Source organism: Haemaphysalis longicornis, unplaced genomic scaffold (genome assembly GCF_048455015.1).
Source record: "Haemaphysalis longicornis isolate Haplotype H1 unplaced genomic scaffold, Haemaphysalis longicornis Haplotype H1 scaffold_10, whole genome shotgun sequence".
NCBI classification, from domain to species: domain Eukaryota; kingdom Metazoa; phylum Arthropoda; class Arachnida; order Ixodida; family Ixodidae; genus Haemaphysalis; species Haemaphysalis longicornis.
Window position 1 is genome coordinate 8555880 of NW_027526204.1, and position 25575 is coordinate 8581454.

The 25575-nt window shown below is 44.3% G+C and overlaps 1 protein-coding gene across 2 annotated transcripts in view; it reads left to right on the forward strand.

Moving 5' to 3' along the window:
- The window catches only part of LOC144158161 (uncharacterized), a 48688-nt gene extending 23585 nt beyond the window's left edge, over nucleotides 1-25103 (forward strand). Inside the window, exons 2-5 of one of the 2 annotated variants that reach the window (XM_077688834.1) lie at nucleotides 3391-3541; nucleotides 3606-3668; nucleotides 13508-13652; nucleotides 23408-25103. In XM_077688834.1, the coding sequence (XP_077544960.1) occupies nucleotides 3454-3541; nucleotides 3606-3668; nucleotides 13508-13652; nucleotides 23408-24620 (1509 nt within the window). In that variant the 5' untranslated portion in view covers nucleotides 3391-3453 and the 3' untranslated portion in view covers nucleotides 24621-25103. The remainder of the gene's footprint in view (nucleotides 1-3390; nucleotides 3542-3605; nucleotides 3669-13507; nucleotides 13653-23407) is intronic. The other variant, XM_077688835.1, reaches the window with a different exon arrangement.
- The last annotated feature ends 472 nt before the right edge of the window (nucleotides 25104-25575 follow it).

Genomic DNA, 25575 nt, shown 5'->3' on the forward strand with positions numbered 1-25575 from the left:
CTACAGTGAGCGCGGTATGCAAGAGTCCATTTCGCCCGCTGCGCCCTCTATTTCATCTACACGCGCCGCTTCAGGTGGAGCGCTCCGTTTGTCTCACTCAGATCCTTCTAGTACACCCTACCACGAGGCTGGAATGTCTGTTTCTGGCTTCTGGAGAGCTGTTCAACCAACACCTCCGCTGATGCCTAGTCACTTACAAACAGGGAGCACAGGCTCTTTCCCCCCCAGTGTGCTACTCCTCACTGGGGGATGAGCTGCGATTGGAGAACAGCAACCGTATTACACTGTATTTTATTACACTATTTTACACTGCCAAACGCATCAGCCCCGAGCGGCCAACCAAGTCCTTTCTTTCTACTCTGGCCACTCCCCCATTTGCTAGCCCTCCCAGTGCTTTAGCCACGTCACCGGTTAGTATTGGGGCGATGTGTGGTGGAAAGCGGCAGCGTTGGCAAAACGTGCTCCGCCGCGGTTCTGGGTTTTCTTACGCTGTTGAGAGCGCCGCTACTTCAGAAATCTCAAACATCGATTGCATTGGCAACCAGACACAAGGCAGTCTTGAATTCAATTACGGTCGGGTGACCCCGGTTAAGTTCGAGGCCCCACCTTGCGGCATGGGGGCACTGCAGGCCTACCACTCACTCCCATAGGGAAGCGAGCAATGCGTTTGGCATTGCAAAATGCAGGAGGTGATGGTTTAACTCTGGACTCCGTCCGAGAAATGGCGGTACACTTGTTCGTGACCCATAGATGGCCACTGCCACGTAGAACAGAAGGAGGAGCTCCTCAAACTTGTTCACGCACACCTGAATTATATCATCATTAGCCACGTCATGACTCAGACGACACTTGGCATCACAGAGGCCGACGGTGGCTGTGGAAAGAAGTGCTGATTAGGCACCACTTAAAAGATAGAGATATGTCTTAGTTGGATTCCCATTTAATGAGTGCATTGAAGCTTGTGCGTGTGTTATGGTTTGCGGTGCACAAATTAAGAACTGTCCAGAACAATGGTGTGCTCAAGGACTTAAAGGCCGGTATCACTGTGATGACTTCCTTACCGCAATGATGGCGATATAGTAAGGAAAATGTCTAAGAACAAGAACTCGCTATGCCAAAGGAATAGTCCCATAAAAGGGAAATCAGAGCTCGCATTGTTTATGTGTACTGTGGAATAGTGTGATTACCGGTTCCATTCACAACTGTTGGGTATAGTATGCAATGTGATATGCTGGAATGAAGGTACGCAGCTATCCACATTACATCCAATGCATACCCGTATCCATAGCCTGATGACGGCCACAGCCAGTGGGGATGTTAGGCTGCCACATACCCGCATTTGCACGTAATGGGCTCAGCGTTGTAGTGACTATACCGACATCTTGGCCAGTGGTATGTATTCGATCATCATATCAGGCCACCACAAGTCATGAAACTGTAAATAGGGTGGCTTGATGTGCTTGTAAGCTCTGCAGGGACCTGTTGTGGGCTAAATACACATAACGCACATGATAGGAAATGAATTTTGGGCTCAGTGCCAAAACAAGCAGTACTGTTTAAATGCAACCACTATTTGTTCAAATTCAAACTACAGTTGTCCTCAGCTTCGCAACTGTTCTTGATAAAGCAGGCCAAGTGGACGCCATTTCTTTAGACTTCAGCAAAGCATTTGATCTTGTTAATCATGGCAAACTAATTCAAAAGCTAGAAATAATTGGTATTCTTGTATTTTTGATAAACTGGGTTTCTTCGTATTTAACTAACCGCTCTCAGTTTTCTTACCATTGATTCGATAACTTATTCTCGTCTACCAGTAACTTCTGGTGTTCCGCAGGGAAGTGTGTTGGGGCCTCTGTTTCTAGTTTACATCAATGATATTGCTGCCGTAGTAACAAGGTTCAAATTAAAATGTTTGCCGATGATTGTGTATTGTTTAGTGAAATTACTTGCAAAGAATTTTAACCTTGTTTTTGTTTAATTTTAACCTCAGTAATATTCAGTCATGGTGTGATAAGTGGGATATAAAGCTAACACCGACGAAACTGTGTTGGTGAAGATAACCAACAAACGTAAGAGCCTGTCCTTCACGTATACTCTTCCATCCTGTCCTTAAATCGAAGTAAATGGATATAAATATCTTGGGGTCACACTGTCAAATACTCTCTCTTGGAATAACCATGTGTTGAACATATGTGCATCAGCATTTCATTAGTTTTGTCTTCTCTGGCACAAGTTAAAGCGTGCTCAGTCAGATACTAAACTTCTAGCATATACTTCCATCATCAGACCCCTACTTGAATATGCATGCCCAGTTTGGGACCCTCATACTAAACTAAATATTCAGGCATTGAAAAGGATCCAGTGGAAAGCAATACGTTTTGTCACTTTTAAATATCGTAACAGCGACTCGCCCACAAATTTAATGACGGCACTTGACGGCACTCAGAATAAGTTTCGTTTTAAGCTGTATAACAGGCAGCTTTCATTGGATTCTGAGCCATTCCTACAACCTTTGGTGACATGACTGACAAGACATCGACATGAAAAATCGTTAACACCTTATAATGCGAGAACTAATCTTTTTAAAAACTCCTTTCCCCGAACGATAACGGATTGAAACAGCTTGACTTTGTCATCACTACAGTCTACTCACAGCATAGATATAATTTAGTTATTTTTTTACTAGCTGTTACTTGATTTGTGTAGTGAACTGTTTTTACATATTCTTGTTTCTATGTATAGTTCTTTTTCTTTAACTAGCGGTTGCTTGATTTGTGTAGTAAATTGTTTTTTTATGTATTGTTGTTGCCATGTTTGATATTTTGTTTTCCATAATGTGCGGCTACATTTCTGTGATGTTTATTTGCGCGTGTTGTATGTGCTGTATGCCCCTCCTGCTTGGGACCAAACTAGGCCTGCAGTGTGTACTAAATAAATAAATAAATAAAATTGTGGGCTGATTGATTTGCAGCTGTTTGTATTGCCAGAGCCAGTTGTTGGTTTTATTGTATGTGGGAAACTGCGTGAATGTTGGAACACACCTGTGTCTTGTTTATATTGCTTGCTGTATTAACTTGATGTTGATCACCTGACTGATTTGGATGACGATATACGGGTGCAAGAGTTTTAACTGTGGAAGAAGCTGTTTATTGGTGCCAGATCTTCACTTATCAGCTTGGGCACCTCTTCATCACTCCGTATGAGTCGTTCTGGGTAGGAGTGGAGCTGATCTTTGTAAGCTTTTGTGCATTTGAGGAAGGCTTGTTGGGGTGGACTTATTTTTTGCGTGCCGTTTTTGGGTAGAAAGTAAAGCTGGTGATGGCCTTACTGCCGGTCCTCTTTGTGTTTAGTTGGACTGTCTAATTTTCACCCATTTTTCAATTTCAAAAGACGCCACAGCAGAGAGCAGGCCTGCAACGTGCCACATCGTGAACACCTGAGTTCGGCTGGGTCATGGCGATGTCCTCTAATGCAGCCCATAAGTGGGATGTGTCTTTTCTCAGCCAAGAAATACAGGCCACCATTACCAGTTACGCCATAGGTACGGTACTTATTCTCTCCAACTGGTATTGTGTATGCATTAACAACTATAAATTTCTTTGCAGGCACACAGTGTGATCTTGTGACATTCATCAATTCAAGCTGCCAAACAGAAAAGGAATCTTCAGGTTAGCACTTTGGGATGTTTTTCTTATTTAGACATTCTAGTATGGCGCCATCAATGGGCAAAAATATTTTGATTTTCCTGTACATTGTGAATACTTTTGGGAGCAAGTTTGCTCTCGTGTGTGCATGGATTTATTCAGAAGCCGAGATGTTTTTCATGTATGGAAGTTAAAGAGGCAGTGAAGCGGGTCAGGAAGATGGGGTACCCCACCAGACTTAAGTCCAGTATGCATAGGCTATGTTGTGGCTGTGAAACGAAAACAGTTCATCAGAGGGTACACGCAGGCGGAGACAAAACTTTGGCTGTTTGTACAAAGAAACAGTGCAAGTGTTCATCTCTGTGTTTTCCTGTTTTAACATGTGTAACAACTATCCCAGATTTTAGCTGTTTTATACAGTGCTTCTAGTGAATTTGAATGCAAGTTACGATGAGAAAAGTGGGTTCAAAAGGGCTGCTTCCTCTGCATTGTTCCCTCACTGATTTACAAGATGCCACTGCTGACAAAACACTAGTAACCCACAGGTAGAAGTTTGGCTTATTTTAATCATAAATAATCTGTACGTTGTAAACAAAAAAGAGGTGTTTGTACATGAGAGGTTGCGGTCATAAGATGAGTAAAAAGTTACGTTACGTGAGGTGGTGCTTGTATACATCATACTGTTTTGCATTATTACCTAGTACAATCATAATCTTTTAATTTATTATGGCTCTGTGTATCATAAGCATGGTGCACACCTCATCACCTTGCTGGTCAGGGAGCTTAAGGTGTTCCTGTACAGCTGTAAGTTTATGCACTTCTAACTTTTTTTCACCAACATAAGGCTTTTGCCATGCTTTTCTTTACCATAGCACTGCCAAGGCCGCTCGATGATAAGGAAGTCTACCCTGCCAAGTGTGCCTCTCTGCTAGGGACGGTGTTAGTTTTTTTCTCGCTGTAGTTTCGGCTGCGGCGCTGCTCATCAATAAAAAAAATTTCCACCTGCCGAGAAGCTCGTGGAATAAGTAAATAAAAGAGGCTATTCACCAGCGAAAAAAGGCATCGAGAGAACATAGAGAGGCAAAAAGAACTGGTATGGAACCAGAGGTAGCGAAGGAAAAATGGGATATCCACCGGAAAAAAAAAAACCTAGAAATGGAGAAAATGGGGCAAGCAAAGATCAAGCAGAAAAGCGAACAATGGATGGCAGAAATACAAAAGAAAGACAAAAGCACATTCAAGAAGTTTTGGAACCATGTAAAATTACTAAGCTCAAAAAACGATATCCATGAAAAATTCTTGATTGATGGGGAGGAAAAACATTTGGAAGGAGAGCACGAGTTGGCGCATATTTATTGAGTGATTAGGGAGAAATTTAGGGCAATAAAGGTAGGGAAGCCTGCACCGATAACATCAGTGCCACAGAAGACTGCAGAAAGGGAAAGAACTTTGAGCAACATTGATTGGAAAAAAGCAGAGCAAAAGGTTTCCAGTGGGCCTGGACGGAATACCAATGCAACTGATAAACCTGCTTGGACGTAAAAGTAAGGCATCGTTTATGAGGGCAACAGATAAGTTAATACAAACCAAACAAATAGCGAAGGACTGTCTAGAAAGTAGGATGAATTTAATATATCAAGGCAGAGACCACAAAGCCAGTACCACTCACAGTAACGCCAGTGGTGTATAGATTCGTAATGCAGGCGATAAAATCAAATTCGAGCATGGCAGGAAGAAAATGAAATCCTTCGGGAACTGCGGAATCGATTTAGACAAGACAGGCGATTGGATGATAATTTCTTTGTGATAACGCAATGCATTGGAGTTGCAAAAACGCCGAATAGACCATTATGATTATTTTCTTGGACATTAAAGGGTATTTGACAATGTTAACAGAGAACTGCTGTGGAGAATGCTGAAACTCCAGGGACTAGATGACGAGTTAATGCAGCTCCTTATAGCAATCTATAATGATAATAGAGTGCACCTTACATGGGAAGGACAGAAATACGCCCAGCAGGTCAACACACATAAGGGAGTGAAACAGGGATGCCCTTTGAGCCCTATACTGTTTGCTTTACATGGCAGGGTTAGAAGAGAAACTGGAAGAAAGCCAAGTAGGGTTCAACCTAACGCATATGCTGCAAGGCGAAGTTGTACAACAGCGTATGCCGGGATGGTTATACGCAGACGACATTGTTCTTTTATCTGATAACCAGACCGATATGCAACGGCTCATAAATATTAGCGGCCACGAAGCCACCGACCTCGGGTTAAATTTTAGGGCAGAAAAACAGGAATAATGGTTTTCAATGACACTACCAGTGACGCATTGTCTATTCAGCATGGCGAATTATCCAGAGTGAAGGAATATAAATATTTGGGAGCGTGGATAAACGAAGGGGATAACTACTTAAGAACTCACCAGGAGCAACTTAAGGGTAAGGAAAAGCAAAATGCAGCTATAAAGAAGCATATAGCGCTGTGGGGGTAAAAAATATGAAGTAGGGAGAGGAATGTAGGAAGGAGTAATGGTTCCGGGTCTCACGTTTGGGAATGCAGTATTCTGCTTAAAATCAGACATTCTATCAGGCCTTGAAGTGAACCAGAGAACGGTGGGACGTTTGGCCTTAGGCCCGCTTGGAAAAACAACTAACGGATCAGTGCAGGGAGATATGGGCTGGGCGTCGTTTGCAGTTCGAGAGTCACAGAGTAAAATATGTTTTTAGAGGAGGTTGAGAGCAATGGATTAACGTAGGTGGGCAGCTAAGGTTTTTAGTTACCTATACTTGAAAAGCGTAGACACGCAGTGGTTAAGGAAGGCTAGAAGGCTAATGATAAAATACGGAAAGAACAGTGGAGAATCTGAAACAGCCTGAAACAATAAGGAGGCAATAAATCTGAAACAATAAGGAGGCAAGGCAGATAGAAACGGATAAATGGATAGAAAAAATGGAAGCTAAAACGTCGTTAGAGATGTACAGGGCTTAGACATTGGACATCAGAAAGGAAAATTTCTACGATAATTCCCAGGGCAGTGCTTTGCTTTTTGAGGCTAGAGCAGGTTGCTTGCGAACTAAGAGCTTTGTGGGGAAGTATTCACAAAATGATGGGGTATGAGTGGTGTGCGGAAAAGAATCGGAAACTATGCGGCACATAATGTTAGAATGAAAAACAATCCAAATCTACATGAGGGAAATATTCAGCTTCCAGAAGCCCTAGGATTTAAGGGTAGCACAGAGGAAGTTAACTTCAAGGCTGTCGAGGCGACGAAAAGGTTAGAATGCTGGTGGACGAAAAGCAGAGAGAGAGAGAGAGAGAAACATCTTTATTTGCCCTTCTATAAAGGCTTCTGCGTTGCTGGGGGAAGGAGGGGAATCTTGCCTAGAACAGTTACCACATGTAACAGAAAAAAAACATATTTTGTGCCTAATAAGTTTTTTGTACCTGCCCTAAGCAGAGGTTGTATGAAACCAAGAGTACAAAACATTAGTCCTTTTTCGTGGGACAAATATTAGTCCTTTTTCGTAAGATGACATGCCATCACCCCGCTACAAAGGGTAAAGCAGTAGCAATAATCAATATCATCATCAAAAACTGTGTTGGCACCTGCCGTAGAAACTGCTTTGATACGCTGTGAGGTTCCCATGTGAACAAACAGCTACGGCTGGTGGCTGATAACACAATTTTTAAAATTGATCTACTATCGACATACCGGAATTACCGGTATTTCAACAGTTGGCGCAGCACCGCATTTCTTTTCTTCGTGCCGTGACTTGGAAGCATGCAGCATCTTGGAGACATTGCGCACTGGGTGAATCATTTCTTGAACACTTTCAAACTATTATGTGCATTACGTTTGGCACATCCAGTGGTGTCATATTCATAAAAACTTTAATGAACAGTTTTCTGTTGATGTCTCAGACAGTGCATGATCCTCAAAGAACAAACAGGGAGAACCACAACCTGTTATTTTCTGGGTATAGTAATCATTATATTCTTGGATGTTGTGCCATATTGAACACTTCCTAGTGTGCATTCTAGAATAGTAATTAGATTTTTTTGCAGCTTCAAATTGTTTCTGAAAATTTCACGAATGACCTCGTGGATATATTGCTTTGTAAGTTTTCTGATTTACTGCCCCAAAATTTAGATGAAAGCAATTTGATTACAGTTAAATTGCTGCATAATTATAAACGTTGCTTTATGCTGAGCCGCAGCATAACACTACATTTTTGGTGGAGTCAAAATGAAGCATCTGGAAAGGAGCCGACTGCTGCCCACCAGGACGTCAGTTGTCAAATTACAGGGGCTTCTCCTGTGTCCACTGCGTGTGGTAACAAGGGTAGCGGTGACACGCATTGTGGGCACAACACTCGTGGCAAATGACAACACCATGCCATGTCATTAAGTGTTTCATCACCCATATGTGCCGCCAAGTTTTCATGAAGACGTCTTTGAGGGCATGAAAGACTGGCTTGAGCTATGTACGCATTTTGAGATTAAGGAGCAGAAGACTGTAGCTTTTAAACCAGCTCCTTTAGCTGATTAAACCACCAGCATTGGCTTTCTAGCAAATCAACAGGGACCTCTAAAGCAGGGTTGCCAGATCCTCGGAAAGAAAAACCACCGGGAAAAGGCTGAAAGTAGCCAAAAAAAGTGCCAACTTGAAGGGAATGTTTGAAAAAAAAAAGCCAGAAAAGTCGCCATTTTCGGCAACGCAATGCTTGTAAGTAGTTTTCAATTACCTTTGCAGAAGAAATGTTGAAATTCCGATAAGTATAAAACCGTATTACAAATTTTATTCGTTTGCTGTGGTCTGGGAGAGCGACACTGGTTGACTACTATCCAGAAAAAAAGCTGAAATATGCAGGTTTAGACAAACCATTCATAGGATTGAATGTCTTAGAGCGGGCGTTCACTGCACACCATGTCTTGCCACTTTCGCTACCTCTTTACATTCCCATGCCTATTATACATCGTCATACAGACTGTCCACCACTCTACATGAGATCTGAAGTGCCCATAGACTACTGAAGCATTACACCTTAGACCGATGCTGTAGCTTGAGGCTTCGACGCTATTCATATGACACCAGGTGCACGATATGAAAAAGATAAAGGTAAATTTTGATTTGTACCGGTACATAGCGCTGTATGGTGGTGTGTTGAGTGACTGATTTGTTGGATCATATTCTAGACTTTGCCAGATAACCGTCACCGGCCTAAAAGTGTGTTTTGTTCTGTTTGTTCAGTTTGTCTCAATGGCTTAAATGCACTGAAAGGTAATATAGGATCCTTTATTCGGAAAGTGGGGCATTGGAAGGGCCCGAAAAGATACAAAATCACCAATGCTCAAAGGAGCCAAGTCGCCACACTGAAATTTTCGTCGCCACGATTCTCAAAAAGTCTTTAGTTCGGCAACAAATCCCCAGAGCTGGCAACCCTTCTCTCAAGCCGATTTACGGCATCGACACAAGTGAATGGGTCATTGGTGGTAGTGACCAACTACGTGATTTAGTATGCAAAGACAGGGTCTTCCCTAAGGGCAAACTTCGGCTGAGGTATGACATTTTTTGTGTGCGAAATTCTTTAACAGCATGGGGCTTCACTGGTTTTGAGAAACGAACAGACGAGCAGCTTTCAAGTGGACCTGATGCAGGCCATCTTGACACATAATACTCAGTGGCAAGCAATCATGTACCAAAATCACCAAAATGGCTTTACAGAGACTATTCGCTAGCATGCTTTCAAGACTGAAAGCAAAATGTGGGATAAAAATCCAACATCAATTCAGGACAATACACGAATCATTGATTCCCTTTTTGTTGGTCTGTGGTCACACTGCTAACACTGCTATAGATTTTGTGCTACCCATTAAGTTCATTTCTTTTCATTTATTGCATCCTTAAATGCCCTAGGGCATTACATAACATAACATCTCCTTCATGAAGGAGGAGATTACACTGACATCGATGGTATCATTCAAAGGGCTCAAAAAGCATGAGTTGATGTAACGTCTGTTGTGTAGCGACACTGACCGATAAGCACGGCGAGTCCATTTTCTAAGAGCCTAGAAATGCATTGTGTGTCTGGACACTAGCGCGCATGCGCGGATATTCAGTAAAACTGTTTTGATACTACTTAGGGCCATATCAGAAGCGTCAACTTTGAGGGCTTCTCCCATGTCTGGACTACTGCCCGTGGCAACCAGGGCTACAGTGGACAGTACGGTGCACTCTGGGCAACGGAGGCCAACTTCTTATGTCATGCATGTGGTTTGAATTAGGCCGCACTATTGCAGACTGACGTTGATTTTATGCTCACCGCACAAATATGAAATGCGATAAGGAATAGAGTATTTTTTGTCTTTTCCATAATGGCTGTGAGGCTAGAACTTCGGCAGTGATACAGTGTGCCGTCTATTACTTGTAGTCATCATCTATGCATTATGATGAACCGTAGCAATAAGACAGTGCTCTCAGAAGAGGGGGATGATGCCACACAATACTGGCGATCGCGTGAGTCAATACCACCATCGATGTTTGACAGCAGATATGTGTTCTGAAGCACAAAAAAGGGCGAGGCTTGCTCGGCTGTGCGCTGCCTGGAGTCTGCATGGCCACCAGATGATCTTCAGCTAAGCTCCAATTTTCCAGTTAAAATAACTGCTTACCTATAGCGAGCCTCAGCGAAACTTTACAGTATAAGTGCTCATTTGTAAACGGTTCGAACGACATGAAATATATCATAACTAGAACTCTTGTGTACATCTGTGTTACCCCACAAGAAGTGTTTGTGTAATTTTTATTTAGGGTTTAGTTTTGATTACAGTAACACGAATAGTCACGATTGAGCTCAACTTGAATTCAGGTCTGGTGAAAAAACTATATGTAATCATGTCCAATAAAATAGGACAAAAAGCAAAGCGTTTGCTAAATATCTAAACATAGTATGCTTCCTAAAATTTGCAAAAATGTAAAAACGCAAGTTGATAGTATTTTGCTACCTCTGTGCAAGTCAACTTGTGCTAATGACTTTTGTAAGACTTGTGTCAGACATTTTTAAAATCAACGCAGGTAAACCTAGTACTTGGGGAACTTCCCCTAATATCATTGAATGTGACCCTGCCATAAGTATTTACTTTCAATCGCAGATTCTTCCACACAGAAAAAAGCAGCTGCTGTACCTCCTTTACGTACCATTGGCCTGAAGAGCGCATACGCATAACAGGGCATGTGATCTTTATGCTTAACAAAAATTGTAGAAGCATCGGCTGATAGCCCATCACAACCTAGAAGACTGGGATCTGGGTGAAGTGGAAGTGTATGCGCAGCTACTTTTCCACAAGAAAAAGTAGCTGCCTTTCCAGAATTTTTGTTTTAGTGTGAGTTCGAGTATCTAGGGAACCTATGCAAGTGGTGTAAAGCTTAAGCAAGAAGAGCTGGAAGGTGACTGAATATGGTTGCGTTTTCACAAACAGGATATTTGTCAAGTGCCAATGACAGAATGCCATCCATGCCCCATACCCCATTTAATTGAGTTCGAGGTCACATTCTATTCGACACCATCCAATAGCAGAAAAAAATGTTGCCAACTCTATGGAATAAATTACATCAAAGCATAGCTCTCTTGCTAATTTTGTGCCCAAAGATTTTTAAGCTTTTGTTTTGTAGGTCCGTGGGAAAATTTTACTATTTCCTTGGTTCAGTATTCACTGCCACATTTAACTGCTTGCTTTCCCATTTCAACAATGGTTTAGCCCAGATTGACTGAGACCTCACACGCAAATGAGCATTCTGTGGGTGATAAGTAGCAGTGAGTTATCAGTGTCTCAAAAAACTTTCTTTGTTTTGCATGAAAATTGGCATCATCTACCAATTGCTGCAAAAGAATACATTGTGGTTGTGAATCATACTTTGGAAAGTGCACCTTGCGCACTGTAAGGGATGAACATAATATGCTTTGAAAGCACACCTATGGAATCATTACTGTTAATTTCCAGGCCCATGTCCTTTCTCTTATTGCCTGCACTCTTCTCTTCCCATTGAAAACTGCAATAAGTAGGCAAGATCAGTTACAATTTGTGTGAAACAAATACAGATGTCGCATCTGCAACTTTACTTTCTCAGGCTCTTAAGCAGCTGACTTCGCTACCTTTTTTCCAGCTTATCTTGCAACTTCTGCGCAAATGTCACACCCCAAATTATGTGCACAGAGCCTTGGTGCCAATAAACAAGTGCATTGATTAACCTTTTCCCTGAAAGGATGAGATGCACATCAGCTAATGCTGCACAGCTGTTATCTTCTTCCTGAATGACAAGGTGACTTCATAGATAAGGCCGTTTGCTGATGACAAAAGCTTCTTGCAGGGTCACAGTGGCTAACATATAGGTGCACCTGCTTGGTTTAAAAGAAATATCTGGGAGTAATTTTTACATAGGCCGTTGGCAGAAGCTAGTTCGGGTTTAGCCTAGGAAACTAGGCTCGTTCGTGATTATGCGTTGACAGGGAAGAGAACTCGCGAACATCTTTTGATGTTTCGTTATGCCTTCTTTGTGTGATTTTAAAGTAAAGTTGAACCTTTGTCATCTCCCAATGTGATCAAAATTTTTCTCTTTCTTTTTTGTCATAGGGAACTGATAGTCTTGGAATGCAGGTGTTAAAAGGGCACTGATACAAAAATTTCGCATCTTGGTTTTTTGTTGCGATAAGTAGCTAATGACCTATTTATCACGTGTGGAACCCTCATTTGCTTCAGCTTGCGACGGTTGTTTAATTAGAGCCGTTTTCAATGTGCCCAGTCGCAGTTCGGATTTCAGCGGGTGCCGCGAAACGTGAGATTTTGAGTAAATAAAGCTGACTGACCACATGACCGTCGGACGTATATCACAGAGCAGTGCTGCCATCGCACTGTTGAATTCGAGTCGCTGGCAGTTTCTGCGAATGCCCCCACATACTGGTCTCGTGAGCCGCTTAATTAAAAAGCGAACGTGGACGTGACGCAGGCGCTGCGAGCGCAAATTGCTGCCGCGGCTAGAGAACGACCCGCGACGCTCGAGAGAGTGGGTGGGAAGACGCGCGCTGGGAACAGCCGGCTGGTCTGCCTACAGGTCCACCTACAGATGTGTTCGGCTTAGCACTGCGGCGGATATTCAATTGCCGCTCTCGTAAGCAGTGCAGATGACGATTTTTAATGCAAGCCGCTATCGCATCATTAACTCCCTTCTCATATATGCTGCCATGTTTGGGACTTGAATCCCATTTCGTGCAGCGGTAACAAGCTATTGCTCGAGCTACCGGTGCCGGCCTGCGCCACTTCGCGGCCGTGGCCGCCGCCTGCGCAGCGACTGTGCGGCTCGCTCAGTGCGCTCTTTGTGTCCCCGGCGCGTTTTGGAGTCCAGTGTAATAAGAAGCAATAAAAACAGAGTGCCTGGAATCGCTGTAGAACCTAGATCGCGGCCAGCTGCCCCATGAGCCGACGAAATCACGGTGCCTCCGCCGCCAAAGATCGGGTCGTTTGTTGGTCGAGAGCAGAACCTCCGAGCTCCGATCGGAGCGGCGAGCCGGCGATAAACGCTGGCAGTGCGGAAGCGGCCAACACAAACTCGTGACGTGTTTGGATGTTGTTTACAAAATATCCAGAAAATGTCGATTGCACGAGGTCCTCCTTTGGCTGCTGTGTTGGGTTTCGCACACTTTAAAATTGATTTTAAATATGTTCTAGGCTGTATTTTCCGCTGATATTTTGTAGGTGATGTATGTCTGTTCACACAAATCTATCTCCGAAATTGTCTCGCCTTTAAAATTTTGTGTCAGTACCCCTTTAAGTGCTATCGGAAGATTTGTGTGTATGCTATGCAGCGCGTTTGTTTCTTTTTTCAGTTCTGGAGGTGAATAATGCCCAGCCTTGTGCCTCAAAGAAATTTCCTCATTCACCAGACTGTGGCGATGTGGAGAAGGCTGATCCTAATGCCTGGTCCCACCATCCACATTTGGACTACACAGGGTATGTTATGAGGCAATGCTTGCAACGCTGTTTTTTATAGTGTATATGTGCTGTGGAGAGCCTATACTTGAAACAGGAATTCAATTTTCTCTGCGCAAGAGATCTGGTAGAGCAATTCTGGTCGAGCGTGCTACTGTAAAAAGAAATCGAAACAATAGCAGTAGCCTCTGGAAAATCGACGGGTGCAACATACTAACCTGCATATACTACGAACAGGAACGCAATCTCAGTATTTTGAAATGATCATAGTCAGAAGAAATTTGGAATTTTTTTTTAAATACTGTAATGAAAATTGAAGTTCTGTCACTGTGCAATCCCTTTTACCAACTGGCCGATTCCTGAATGAGTGCTATGTAGCATGGACCAATGGCTATCATCACTGGTACGTGATCGCGCTGCACGAGTCAATTCCTCCAGCTGGTTCACCTTCGACTGTTTGCTTCTTGATCCCTCTTTGGCAGACTGTATTCCGTCTAACCCCCTTGCTATAGGTGGAGGAGCTGGCGTTTGAGGTCAACCGTCGTACAGCCTGGAACTCCACAGTCAGAAGCTACCAATGCCCATCACCCGCATGGACGCTCCCGACAAAACTTCTCCACACATGCCATCTGTCATCTGCGCTAGGGCACTCCGTCAGCGCGACCCGCCATTTATCAGCAGTATAGGTGACTATGACGTTGAAGACTGGTTGTCTTCTTACGAGCGAGTTAGCACCTACAACAAATGGAATGACGCTACAAAGCTGAACGTCTTATTTTGCCTCAGAGAAGCCACGCGCTTCTGGTATAACAAACACATAGCTACCGTGACGACCTGGTATGACTTCTATACCGGCTTTACTCGGGACTTTGATCGAGCTGCCATACGGAAACTGCACGCTGAACAACATCTGCACGCTCAGGCGCAACAACTGGGTGACAACTTCACTAGCTACATTGAAGACATCATGGATCTTTGTCGGCACGCCAACACGTCTATGTCCGATGCTGACAAGATCAAGCACATCCTAAAAGGAGTAGACGACGCATTCCAGGTGCACGTTTCCAAGGACTGTCGATCCGTGACTGAAATGATTGGCCTGTGCCAAAGTTTTGATGAACTGTGCTGGCAAAGGGCCTTCATTCACCATTCATTGGCGACTACCGAAACACTCTCGGGTCTCACGTTCTCTTAGAACCAACTGCAACTGAAGACGAAAATCAAAGAATTTGTCCGCTAACAGGTAGCATGTCAGCTATCCCTGGTTCCGCTTGCTGAGCAGGCTTCCTCCAGCCTGCGTTCTGCTCTGCAGGTGACCATCAGAGAACAGGTATCCGAGGCCCTACTACCTTCGGCCATTGCTACCGCAGCTGTCGCACCCCTAGGTGCCAGCTACAGTCGCTGCCCAGCTCAGGTACAGTCGATGCAGCTCCAGCTATCATGCCAATGACGTATGCCGACTGTTTCGCACAGCCAGCGCAACCATCTTGCCCCTCGTTTTGGCCAGTGATACCGGCGGCGGCACCTCCCACTTCACAGCCAGCTCCCTACTTTCCACTGACCAGACCACCAGCTGTGCAGTATGTGAATCCCTAACGCACTCCCGACAACTGGCCTATATGTTATTTTTTCTGCTGTCCCGGTCATGTTGCCCGTTACTGCCATCGTGTAGTTTCATCTCCCCCTGTACCCCAGAAGTCTGCATAAGACCCACGACCAGCACATCATAACGTGCCCTCGGGACCATTCCCAACCTCATTTTCCGCCAACCGTCAGATGTTCGAAGGCCGCCGATCGTCGTCGCCCCGTCACTGCTCCCTATCGCCCATGCGTCGCCACTCCACCCCTGCTACAGAGCGAAACTGATTTGCGCAGTTCCTGTGGCACAAACAGCATACCCGTTGAAATACCGAAACCCTCGCATACCTCCGCAAAATGTAATTGACGTGTTAGTAGGTAAAGTCCCTGCACTGGCGCTTGTTGGTACCAGAGTAGCCGTGTCGGTCAGCAGTTGTAAACTATGTCGCTCCCTTAAGAAAGTCGCGACGCCACTTTTGGGCTTTCTCTCCCAACTGCAAGCACACAAGCCTTTGCCTGCATGTACCGCTCGAGTTGCTGTTCAAGACATTCTCTACACAATTGAATTCGCCGTCTTGCCCATGTGCTGACACGACGTTATCCTTGGGTGGAACTTTTTGTCGAACCAGAACGTCGTAATTGACTGCACTTGCGCCGAAGTTGAATACTGTTCACAGATGGCACTCTGTCCCCAATCGATTCCTCTACTGCTAGAAAAAAGGTAGTTGTCGATGAAGACTTGAATATTCTGCAACAAAGTTCAGTTCTCGTCGCCCTTCTTGGCAGTACTCTGGCGAAGAGACCTGTTTTATTCATGCCATCAGACATTTTCGTTGCTGGTAAGGGTTTGCCGCTTCTATTTGCTGTGCTGACACTCCTATCTGGCTGCATAGCAATGTTTGCAACAAGACAACCCGCCCTTTCGGATTGCTTCGTGGGGAAACTGTCAGCAATATCGAACCTGTTGACTCCATCTCCAGCCTCGACGTTTCCGACAACGCACTTTCACCGCAGCTAAATACACTCAACTTGATTCCACCGATACGCCAACCTCTGACGACGTGTTCCAGAAGCCTATCGCCTGCGATTTAGACCCTACATGGTGCAAATACCTTTTGGCTGTTTTTAGAAAGTTGGAGTCTTCTTTCGACTGCAAGCAAACCCCTTTGGGCAGAACATCAACGGTTGCCTATCACATTGACACAGGTATCCTCATGCCGTTGCGCCAGCGGCCCCACAGGGTATCGGCACTGGAGTGTGGCATTATTAGTGAGCATGTCGATGACATTCTCCCACGTGGCGTCATCCGACCTTCTCAAAGCCCCTGGTTGTCACCTGAGGTGCTAGTGAAAAAAAAAAAGACGTTTTCCTCAGATTCTGCGTTGGCTATCGCCGCCTTAACAATATTATCCGGAAAGACACATATCCCCTGCCTCAAATAGATGGCGCCCTCGGTTGTTTGCTTGGTGCCGAGTATTTCTCCACCCTTGATTTACGCTCTGGCTATTGGCAGGTCCCATTTCCTGAATCTGATCGATCAAAAACAGCTTTTGTCACGCTAGATGTCCTATACGAGTTGAATGTAATGCCGTTTGGCCTATGCAACGCACCTGCCTCGTTTGAAAGAATGATGGATAACATCTTCTGTGGTCTGAAATTGCGAACATGTATCTGTACCTAGACGATGTTATCCTGTTTTCTTCGGATTTCAAGACTCGCCTCACTCGCCTGCAGACATGCCTAACGGCTGCTGGGCTTCAACTGAACCCCAAAAAATGTCGCTTTGGTGCTCGCACATTGACTATTCTCGGCCGTGTCATGTCAAAAGACGGCATCCTACTTAATCCAGAAAAGCTTCGTGGTGTCGCCGACTTTACCAAACTGACGTCAATGAAAGTCCTCCGCAGCTTCATCGGGCTATGCTTGTGCTTTAAGCACTTGCAAAATTTCTTGTCGATCATTGCCCCACTGACCAAACTCTTAGGTTGTGACAACGACCTGTCATCGTAATCCAAGGAGTTCGATTAACAGTTTACGACCTTGCGGCGTCTGTTGATTTCACCACCCATACTGTGGAACTATGATCTGAACGCCCCTAGCGAAGTTTATGCTGATGCCAGCGGCGCAGACCTCGGTACGGTGCTCGCTCAATGCAAGCCTAACTACAAAGGGGTCATCATCACGTACGCTAGCCGAACTCTTACAAAAACTGAACAAAACGCCTGCAAAAACTGAACAAAAACAAGACGCCTGCACCGGTTAGTAAGGTGATGAATTGGGCTAGTTGGTTCTGCATGTTTGAAAACTGCGCTCGAGGTTACTAAGGACACACTTGAAAGGAATACCAACGGACGACATGAACAGCACGAGCGCAATTCGCTATTCGGTTACCAAAAAAGAATGTCTTGCCATCGTCTGGGCTGTTTCCAAATTTCGACCCTATCTCTATACGTCCACCCTTTTGATGTAGTTACCTGACCATCACGCGCGGTGCTGGCTTTCGTCTCTCAAAGACCCTATGAGACGCTTTGCATGATGTTCGAGTTGTTTATAGATCCGGTCACAAGCACTCTGATGTGGACGCACTTTCTCGCTCTCTGCCTGCTAACCCGGAACATCTTGAGAGAACCGATACACTTGTATCGTCATTGACCTTCACCGACATAGCTTCCCGGTAGCGAGATGATCCTTGGATAGCAAAGATCGTCGAGTTTCTGTCCACTACACCAACCCCTAAACAGCCTACAGCCTACGCCAAGCCTCCCACTTCGCCAGTGGGATGACCACCTTCTCTATTGCCGCAATTATGTGTCAAATGGCCGGAAGTGGCTTCTTGTGATTCTGCGCAGTTGGAGTCCAGATGTATGCGCTGCTGATGTATGTCAGCGTGGTATGACAGATGTATGTCAGCGTGGTAACGCTGACCCCAAAATGCTCATGCTGGACATAAAACGTACACGCGGCTCCACCAATGATACTATTGGCGTGGTATGTACGCCGTGGAGTGTACAGCTTCGTGCGTACATACATTCATGCCTGCACTGACTGTCAGTGCTGCAAGACGCCTGCACCGCAACCAGCCAGCCCTCTGCAGCCTTTGTCATGTCCGCTTCGTCCTTGTGATCGTGTCGGCATCAATCTGTACGGCCTGTTGTCAAGCAGTCCTTCTGTGAACCGCTCAATTATTGTTGCTGTCGACTACCTAATACCTAACAAGGTTGCCAGAAGCATCTTCACGACAAGGACCACACTTGATCTTCCTTTCGTGCTGGCAATCTTGTGTGGCTGTGGATCCCCGCTACACTACTGGGTCTATCGTCCAGACTGCTTGCAAAATATCATGACCCCTACTGCGTCCGCAAGTGTGCTTCTCCCGTGAAATGCACAGTTGAACCGCTGACGCCCCCTGCAAACGTTCGCTATCGTGGCAGTAGAACCGTCCGTGTCAGTCACTTGAAGCCCTGCTACGACCCTGCTGTCGCGTCTTTGCCATAAGTCGCCAGGGTGGCTCCTGCTTCTCAGGGGGCAATTGTAATGAAGATTGAAGTGCTGTCGCCATCCGATCCGTTTCACCGTCTTGCCAATTCCAGAATGAGTATGTAGCACGGACCGACGGCTATCTTCACCGGTGCGTGATCGCGCTGCACGGGTCGATTCCATTGGGCTGGTACACCTTGTACTGCTTGCCTCTTAATCCCTCTCTGGCGGACTGTTTTGCTTCTGATAAACCCCTTTGCAATTGTTCTGTAATTTGCTTAATTAAACATTTATGAACATAATACGCCATAAACATTTAAATGCATAAGTACATTGGTTCCATCTTTTCTAGTAATTAGGTGGCACTGAAGCCACAGAAGCATGTTTTCTCAGATATTGTGCTAAGTTTGTGCACCAGTAGAAAGAGAACCTGGTGAAGTACATGAAGCACAAAATTCAGTGCACTTAGCTTGGAAGGAATTCTGCAGACTATTTTTGCTGCCCTCTTCGTCTTGCCACCACATGCAGCATAAGAATGTTTACGACAAGGTTAACAGCACTGTCCCCTACGAACTTGTTTAGAGCTAGTTTTCAATTTGGTGAAGGCATTTAATCTGGTCTTACACCTGCCTGCATAATTTCTGATAGTGTTTGCAGCTTGTAGAGCTTTTGGAAGCCGCTGAGTGCTTGCATATTCCTCACACTAGGGCTAGTGGGACATTGTGTGGTGCTCACTCGTTGGGTCAAGGCAATTCAAAGTTTACACTTGTGATCCAGGTACTCATGCCACCACTGGGCAGTGTAACACGGGCTCTGTAGAATATGATGAGGGCAGTAGCTGGGAGCCCAGGAAGGAAGCCCAGAAGTGCATGAGCACATTGTGGGTGTGAAAAAAGTGCAGTGCCAGGGTACTGTTGCCATTGCTACTCCAGTTTTAAAATATTGGAAATACTGGAATGATTAATGGATTGTGGTTTGCAGCTTTTAAGTAGTTAAACATAATTCATGTTTTTGAATAGTCTATTCAGTTTGGAGCGGAATATATTATTTGCTTCAATATCAGTAAGATCGGAATATTTCGAAGCCCAGAAGTGCATGAGCACATTGTGGGTGTGAAAAAAGTCCAGTGCCAGGGTACTGTTGCCATTGCTACTCCAGCTTTGAAATATTGGAAATACTGAAATGATTAATGGATTGTGGTTTGTAGCTTTTAAGTAGTTAAACATAATTCATGTTTTTGAATAGTCTATTCAGTTTGGGGACAAATGGAATATATTATTTGCTTCAATATCAGTAAGATCGGAATATTTCCGCTTTTGCCTAATTACAGCAAGCAAATACTTGCTTACGAATCTACAGCAGACTCGTCTGGTGACTGCTGTGTAGTTTTTTTAGCTAATGCCTCAGGCTCCTTTCCATTTTTGTACTACGCCCTGGAGGAGGCACACAGTATTCACACTCGTAATGACCATGACCTTTTATGTATGGACCCCATTTGGGGGTGCACTTGTTAAGGAACATCTCTGCTAACTTTTTTGACTGCAATATATGGCTTTAGCCTTGTCATTAAAGGCCAACTGCAATCAAATTTTCGACAACGTTAAAATAGTGTAACCTAATAGTACACATAAAAAGAGTGCAAAATGCAAAATACTACGTTTCGGACATGAACACGAGCGACGGAAAGGGCTCACTACACTGGCGTTTTCGGAACCGAAACTGAATAGAAAAGACAGCCACTACCGATGGCCAGACGTGACGTACGTGATAGAATAGAAGCGGCCGCTCAGAGCCGCCTTCAAATGCTCGTGGTAGCGCCCCGTTATTTCCACAGAAGAGCTGCCACTTACATTTCCTCAAAATAATGGAGTTCGGTGCTATTCCGACATCGGGTTGCTATCAATTGAAATGAAATAGACCGTATTACAGTTCTTTTTCCATCAGAATAACTGCCGTTGTAGCGATCCTTGGCATTGGGAGTAAAAAAGCGGGCCAGTGATTTACAAAGCCAGTTGCTTATACGATATCGAAAAGCAGCTTTGGTTACCCGGCGCCTCGGCTGTCGAATTGCTCTCTCAATTTGAAGGGAATAAACTGCACGCGGGCACAGATCAATCACTATTTTTAGTATACGTTATATCAAACAGCTTCGTGAATATCAGCGCAGTATTTATCGTCTTGCTGCACACCAAGAATCGAATTATAAAAGGGATGTAAAACTATAAACCAGCTTCCACAGCTAAATGATACACTAAAACACGACAAAAGTTACCCATCTACCACTGTTTTCTACTTTCACCAGAGGCATGTGCTGTTAAACATGTTACGTTCAAGTAAGCTAAATCTAGCGCTCCAGAATAGTAAATACTTCATTTAGGAATTGAAAACAATCAAGTTTATTGTTTATGAGAGGAGCAGTTTTGTTAGCTTTCACACATCTGGAAGACGACGGATGATATTTGTGTGGATGTATTTGTTACCACGAGGAAGGCTGATTTTGGTTCACCTAGAGAGTAAGGCAAAAGTTACACAAATGTTTATACACGCGTGTATAACAACTCTTGCTAGGTCGTAAAATTTTTGGATAGGTCGAAGCTACAGAGGTGGCGTTGGCCCATCCCAAATATGGCAAGTATTGGACGCGGAAGTGCAAGGGGTCGAGAAATTTTATCCTTTTTCTTGGTGATAGATGCAATAGAAATGACAAATGCAAGGCAAGTGCGCGTGTCGCACTATTTTTTTAATAGAACTATTAGTTTCAAGTAAAAAGAGTTGCCAGCTCCAGAACGTTCGCAAGCGTGTGAATAGTTTGTAGGCTTCTAATCTATTTTATTGCACTGAAAAAAAGGCGGATATTGCTGCCTATGCAGTTAGTTTGAAGCGTGTAATGGTGACGGCGGTACAGCACGGTGGTGTAGCAGAGAAACCCCAGGCGAATGTATTCCTGCGCCTGGCAGCTGCAGAGTTCCCCAACGTCTGTCTCAGGCCGCTCGGAACTTGTTTTGGCGACTCTCCGCCAGGTGCAAACGCCAGCTGCACGGAGCTATTGTGAACGACAGTACCTAGTGTGCTGTGCACTTACGAAGCTTAGGATTTCGCCATGGTAATTTCAAGAGCATAAAGTACTTATATGAATCAAATTTGGACAGAGAAAAATTTTAGTGCGGTTGGCCTTTAAGTATCTTTAGTCTTGCCTTATGGTATTAAATGTCAGTCTTGTGTGGTAGCTGCAAAATGAAATTATGAGGCTGTCACTACTTGCAATTGCAAATAATGAACAATCTGTAACAAATGCAGTTTGAGGTAAGCACGTTGCAACTGGCGAGTTTATTAAACACTGTAAGCACTTAAGATTGTCATTGAGAAGTAGGGGGCTGCCTTTTACTAGAGCTAAAAATTTTTTTGTACTGAGTAACATATCTCCAGAAGCGTGGTGGCTCCTTTCAAAGGTTTTTTGAAAACTGCTGTGATTGAGCTTGGATGTTTAAAAATGGATTTACCAAAGGCGAATAGACACGCCAGAGCCACCTGGCCCAAGCAACAGGCAATTCCCTGAGTGAGCAAGTAGGCATGCTGAAGTTATTTGCATGGCAGGAAGTCTAAATATTGCATGCATTCTGATAACCACAGAATTTGATATCGTTTTTATGAGACATTATTGGCACATTCGTTATCTGGACTCTGCAAATTTTTATTGTGAATAATGTAGAGATGTGTTTTGTGACGCACAGGTTCAGGATTTGCTCAGACTTCATAACTGCTTTTGTTGACCTCATGGTGTATTTTTTGCTGCCTTCACAATTTCCACTAACATAGGCAGACAATGGCGAGGTTTTTGTTTCAGGGTGGTTGAATAGGAGCTAGGTTAATTTTACCCTGAGCTTTATTGTTACGTTTTGTTTTTGAGGTAATCTTTATCAACTGAGAATAATATAACACTTCCATTTTCATAAAGACCCAGACAATCTCAGTAGTGCCATTCCAATTTACAGTCACTCATCACAGTCATTGTGCATCGTGAATTTGGAGCATAATTCTTTGTTCTCAACACAATGTCTGCGTGAGTGTACTGAGGTTGCTGCCATTTTATACTAAGTTGTAGCAACTATGCTTCTTTTGCACAACATGGTTGCAGCGAGTATGTTTTAAAACAAAGTCTAATGAACTTTTTTATAGTTACTTTTTGCAAATTTCAGTATAATGTCCAATTCAGTGTCCTTCAAAAGATCTGTAGTAGCTAATGTTAGTCATGTTCTTCCTATTACAGCACGTGCTGTTTCTGTAGGTTTTATGCATCGATAAATTCCCGGTTTTTGAAGCCTCAAACACCTATGAATTGCGCCATTAGATCAACTCCTAATAGCGCATACTTTTTGGCCATATATTTAAAATACTATGCATGTAAATATTGCCAAATTAGTATTCGTCATTCATGGCTTTGGAGGGCTGAAATAAAGCCGATGTTTTTTTGGTGGATATTTGAAACATTGTACTTAATTGCTATGGAAAATGTGACATACTGTTATTGTGATGCTTTTTAATTTGATAGTCACGGGGGAACTTCGGACTGAAACGCTTGACAAAACTTTAAAAACTAAAATTTGCACACTTTCAGGCTTCTTTGCCATTGCATAAACTGGTTGGTAAAGTCAAAGAAGTTGCATTGAGCTTGTTTTTATTATTTTTATGTTTTGCAACCTTTTGTCTCAATGTCTTTTTAGGAGTTCCCCTGAGGACGGAAACATTCAGTTTCAGGGAAATCTTTCTTCCTCCCTTTCCTGTCAGCAATGCAACCGCCAGACTGCTCATCTGAAATTTTGTTCCAGTAAGAAGGCCTTCGTCTGCACTTTTTGTGCAGAAGTCATGCATGAAGAACACATCATCGACTCCAACAAGAAAGTGCCTACTGGTGACATGCCTTACAAATGTACCATGTCTGTAAAGAGCTTTGTTGAAAAAGAGCACCTAAATAGCCATGCAAGATTGCTCTCCGGTGAGAAGTCGTACATGTGTAGCACCTGTCAGAAAAGATTTACTACAAATCGCAGTCTCATTAGGCATGAGCGATTGCACTCTGATGAGAGGCCCTACATGTGTAGCGTCTGCCAGAAGGGCTTTATTGAAAAATCTAGTCTGGTTACACATGAAAGCTCGCACCTTGGAGAGAGGCCCCATGTGTGTAGCATCTGCCCACAAAGTTTTACTAAGAAGTGGGACCTGGTTAGGCATGAAACTGTTCATTCTAGTGAGAAGCCTTTTGTGTGTTGCCACTGCAAGAAGAGATTTAAGGAAAAATGCGAACTGGTTGATCACGAAAGAGTGCACTTCAGTGACAGGCCGTTTGTGTGCAGCACCTGTCAGAAAAGGTTTATCAACAAAGCTGCGCTGGTTACTCATGAAAGGGTGCACTCTGGTGAGAAGCCTTATGTGTGTAGCTTCTGTCACAAAAGCTTCGCTCAAAAAGGTAACCTTCTTACTCATGAAAGAATGCACTCTAACGAGGGGGCCTACGTGTGTAGCACCTGTCAGAAAAGGTTTACTCACAAAGCCCGCCTAGTGATTCATGAAAGGGTGCACTCTGGTGAGAAGCCCTATCTGTGTAGCGTCTGTCACAAAACCTTTGCTCAAAAATCTAACCTCACCAGTCATGAAAGAATGCACTCTGGCGAGGGGGCCTATGTGTGTAGTACCTGTCAGAAAAGGTTTACTCACAAAGCCCGCCTGGTTACTCATGAAAGGGTGCATTCTGGTGAGAAGCCCTACGTGTGTAGAATCTGCCACAAGAGCTTCGCTCAAAAATCTAACCTCACGAGTCATGAAAGGATGCTGCACTCTGCCGAGAGGCCCTATGTGTGTGGCGTCTGTCAGCAGGGCTTTACTAAAATAAGCCTTTTGGCTAATCACGAAAGATTGCACTCTGGTGAAGGGCCATAGCTGCCTCACACCTGTCATGACAGCTGTGTAGATGGAAGTCGCCTGATTAATCATGTGACGATTGTACTGTGGAAACAAGCTGTAGTGTGTAGCGTCTGTCATGAGAGGTTGCTGAAAAAGCCATCCAGTTACAAAAGTTGCACTCTGCTGAGGGGATTGAATGTGTAGCTTCTGCCAGAAGGGTGTTACTAGTAGATGTCGCCTGAATAATCACAAGTGCTTGCACTCTCGCAGCAAGCACTACTGTAACATTAATCAAAGAAGCTTTACTCAGATAGTCAGCCTGGATACTCACGATAATTGCACTTTGGTGGAAAACCATTCTCTATCATGTATGTAGGAACTGCATGACTATGGCTGAAAAGAGCTAGGGCCGAATTCTCTAAAACGACGGGGCGTCGTTTTGAAACGACGGGGTCGCGCCATGCAAATGCATGTGTTCTGGGGTTGGGGCCGTCGCTTTGGGGTTCTCTGAGGTAGGATGAGCCGCAGAAAAGCGCTGTGGCAAGGGCGACAAGTGAAACGACGGGGGGGCAGAGGGTGTCGCTTCGCGCCCTTGCCACAGCGCTTTTCTGCGGCTCATCCTACCTCAGAGAACCCCAAAGCGACGGCCCCAATCCCAGAACACATGCATTTGCATGGCGCTACCCCGTCGTTTCAAAACGACGCCCGTTTTTTAGAGAATTCGGCCACTGGCTTAAAAGTGCTTTTCTTGCACTACAGTACATCGCACTTTTAATAAATTCTTTGTCTACAACAATTGTAAAAGAAGCTTTCAAAAGGAGCGCTTCTTATCATGACAGATTCTGCAGTCATAAAATACCAGAGGCTTGCAGTCTCAGAAAACCTTTGCTCGCGAATGGTCACTTGTCACGCGTGAGACTATGCCTAGTAAGAGAGTATCTTTCCTAGAGTGTGTTGCAAAAGCATTACTTAGAAACCAACTTTGGTAAGT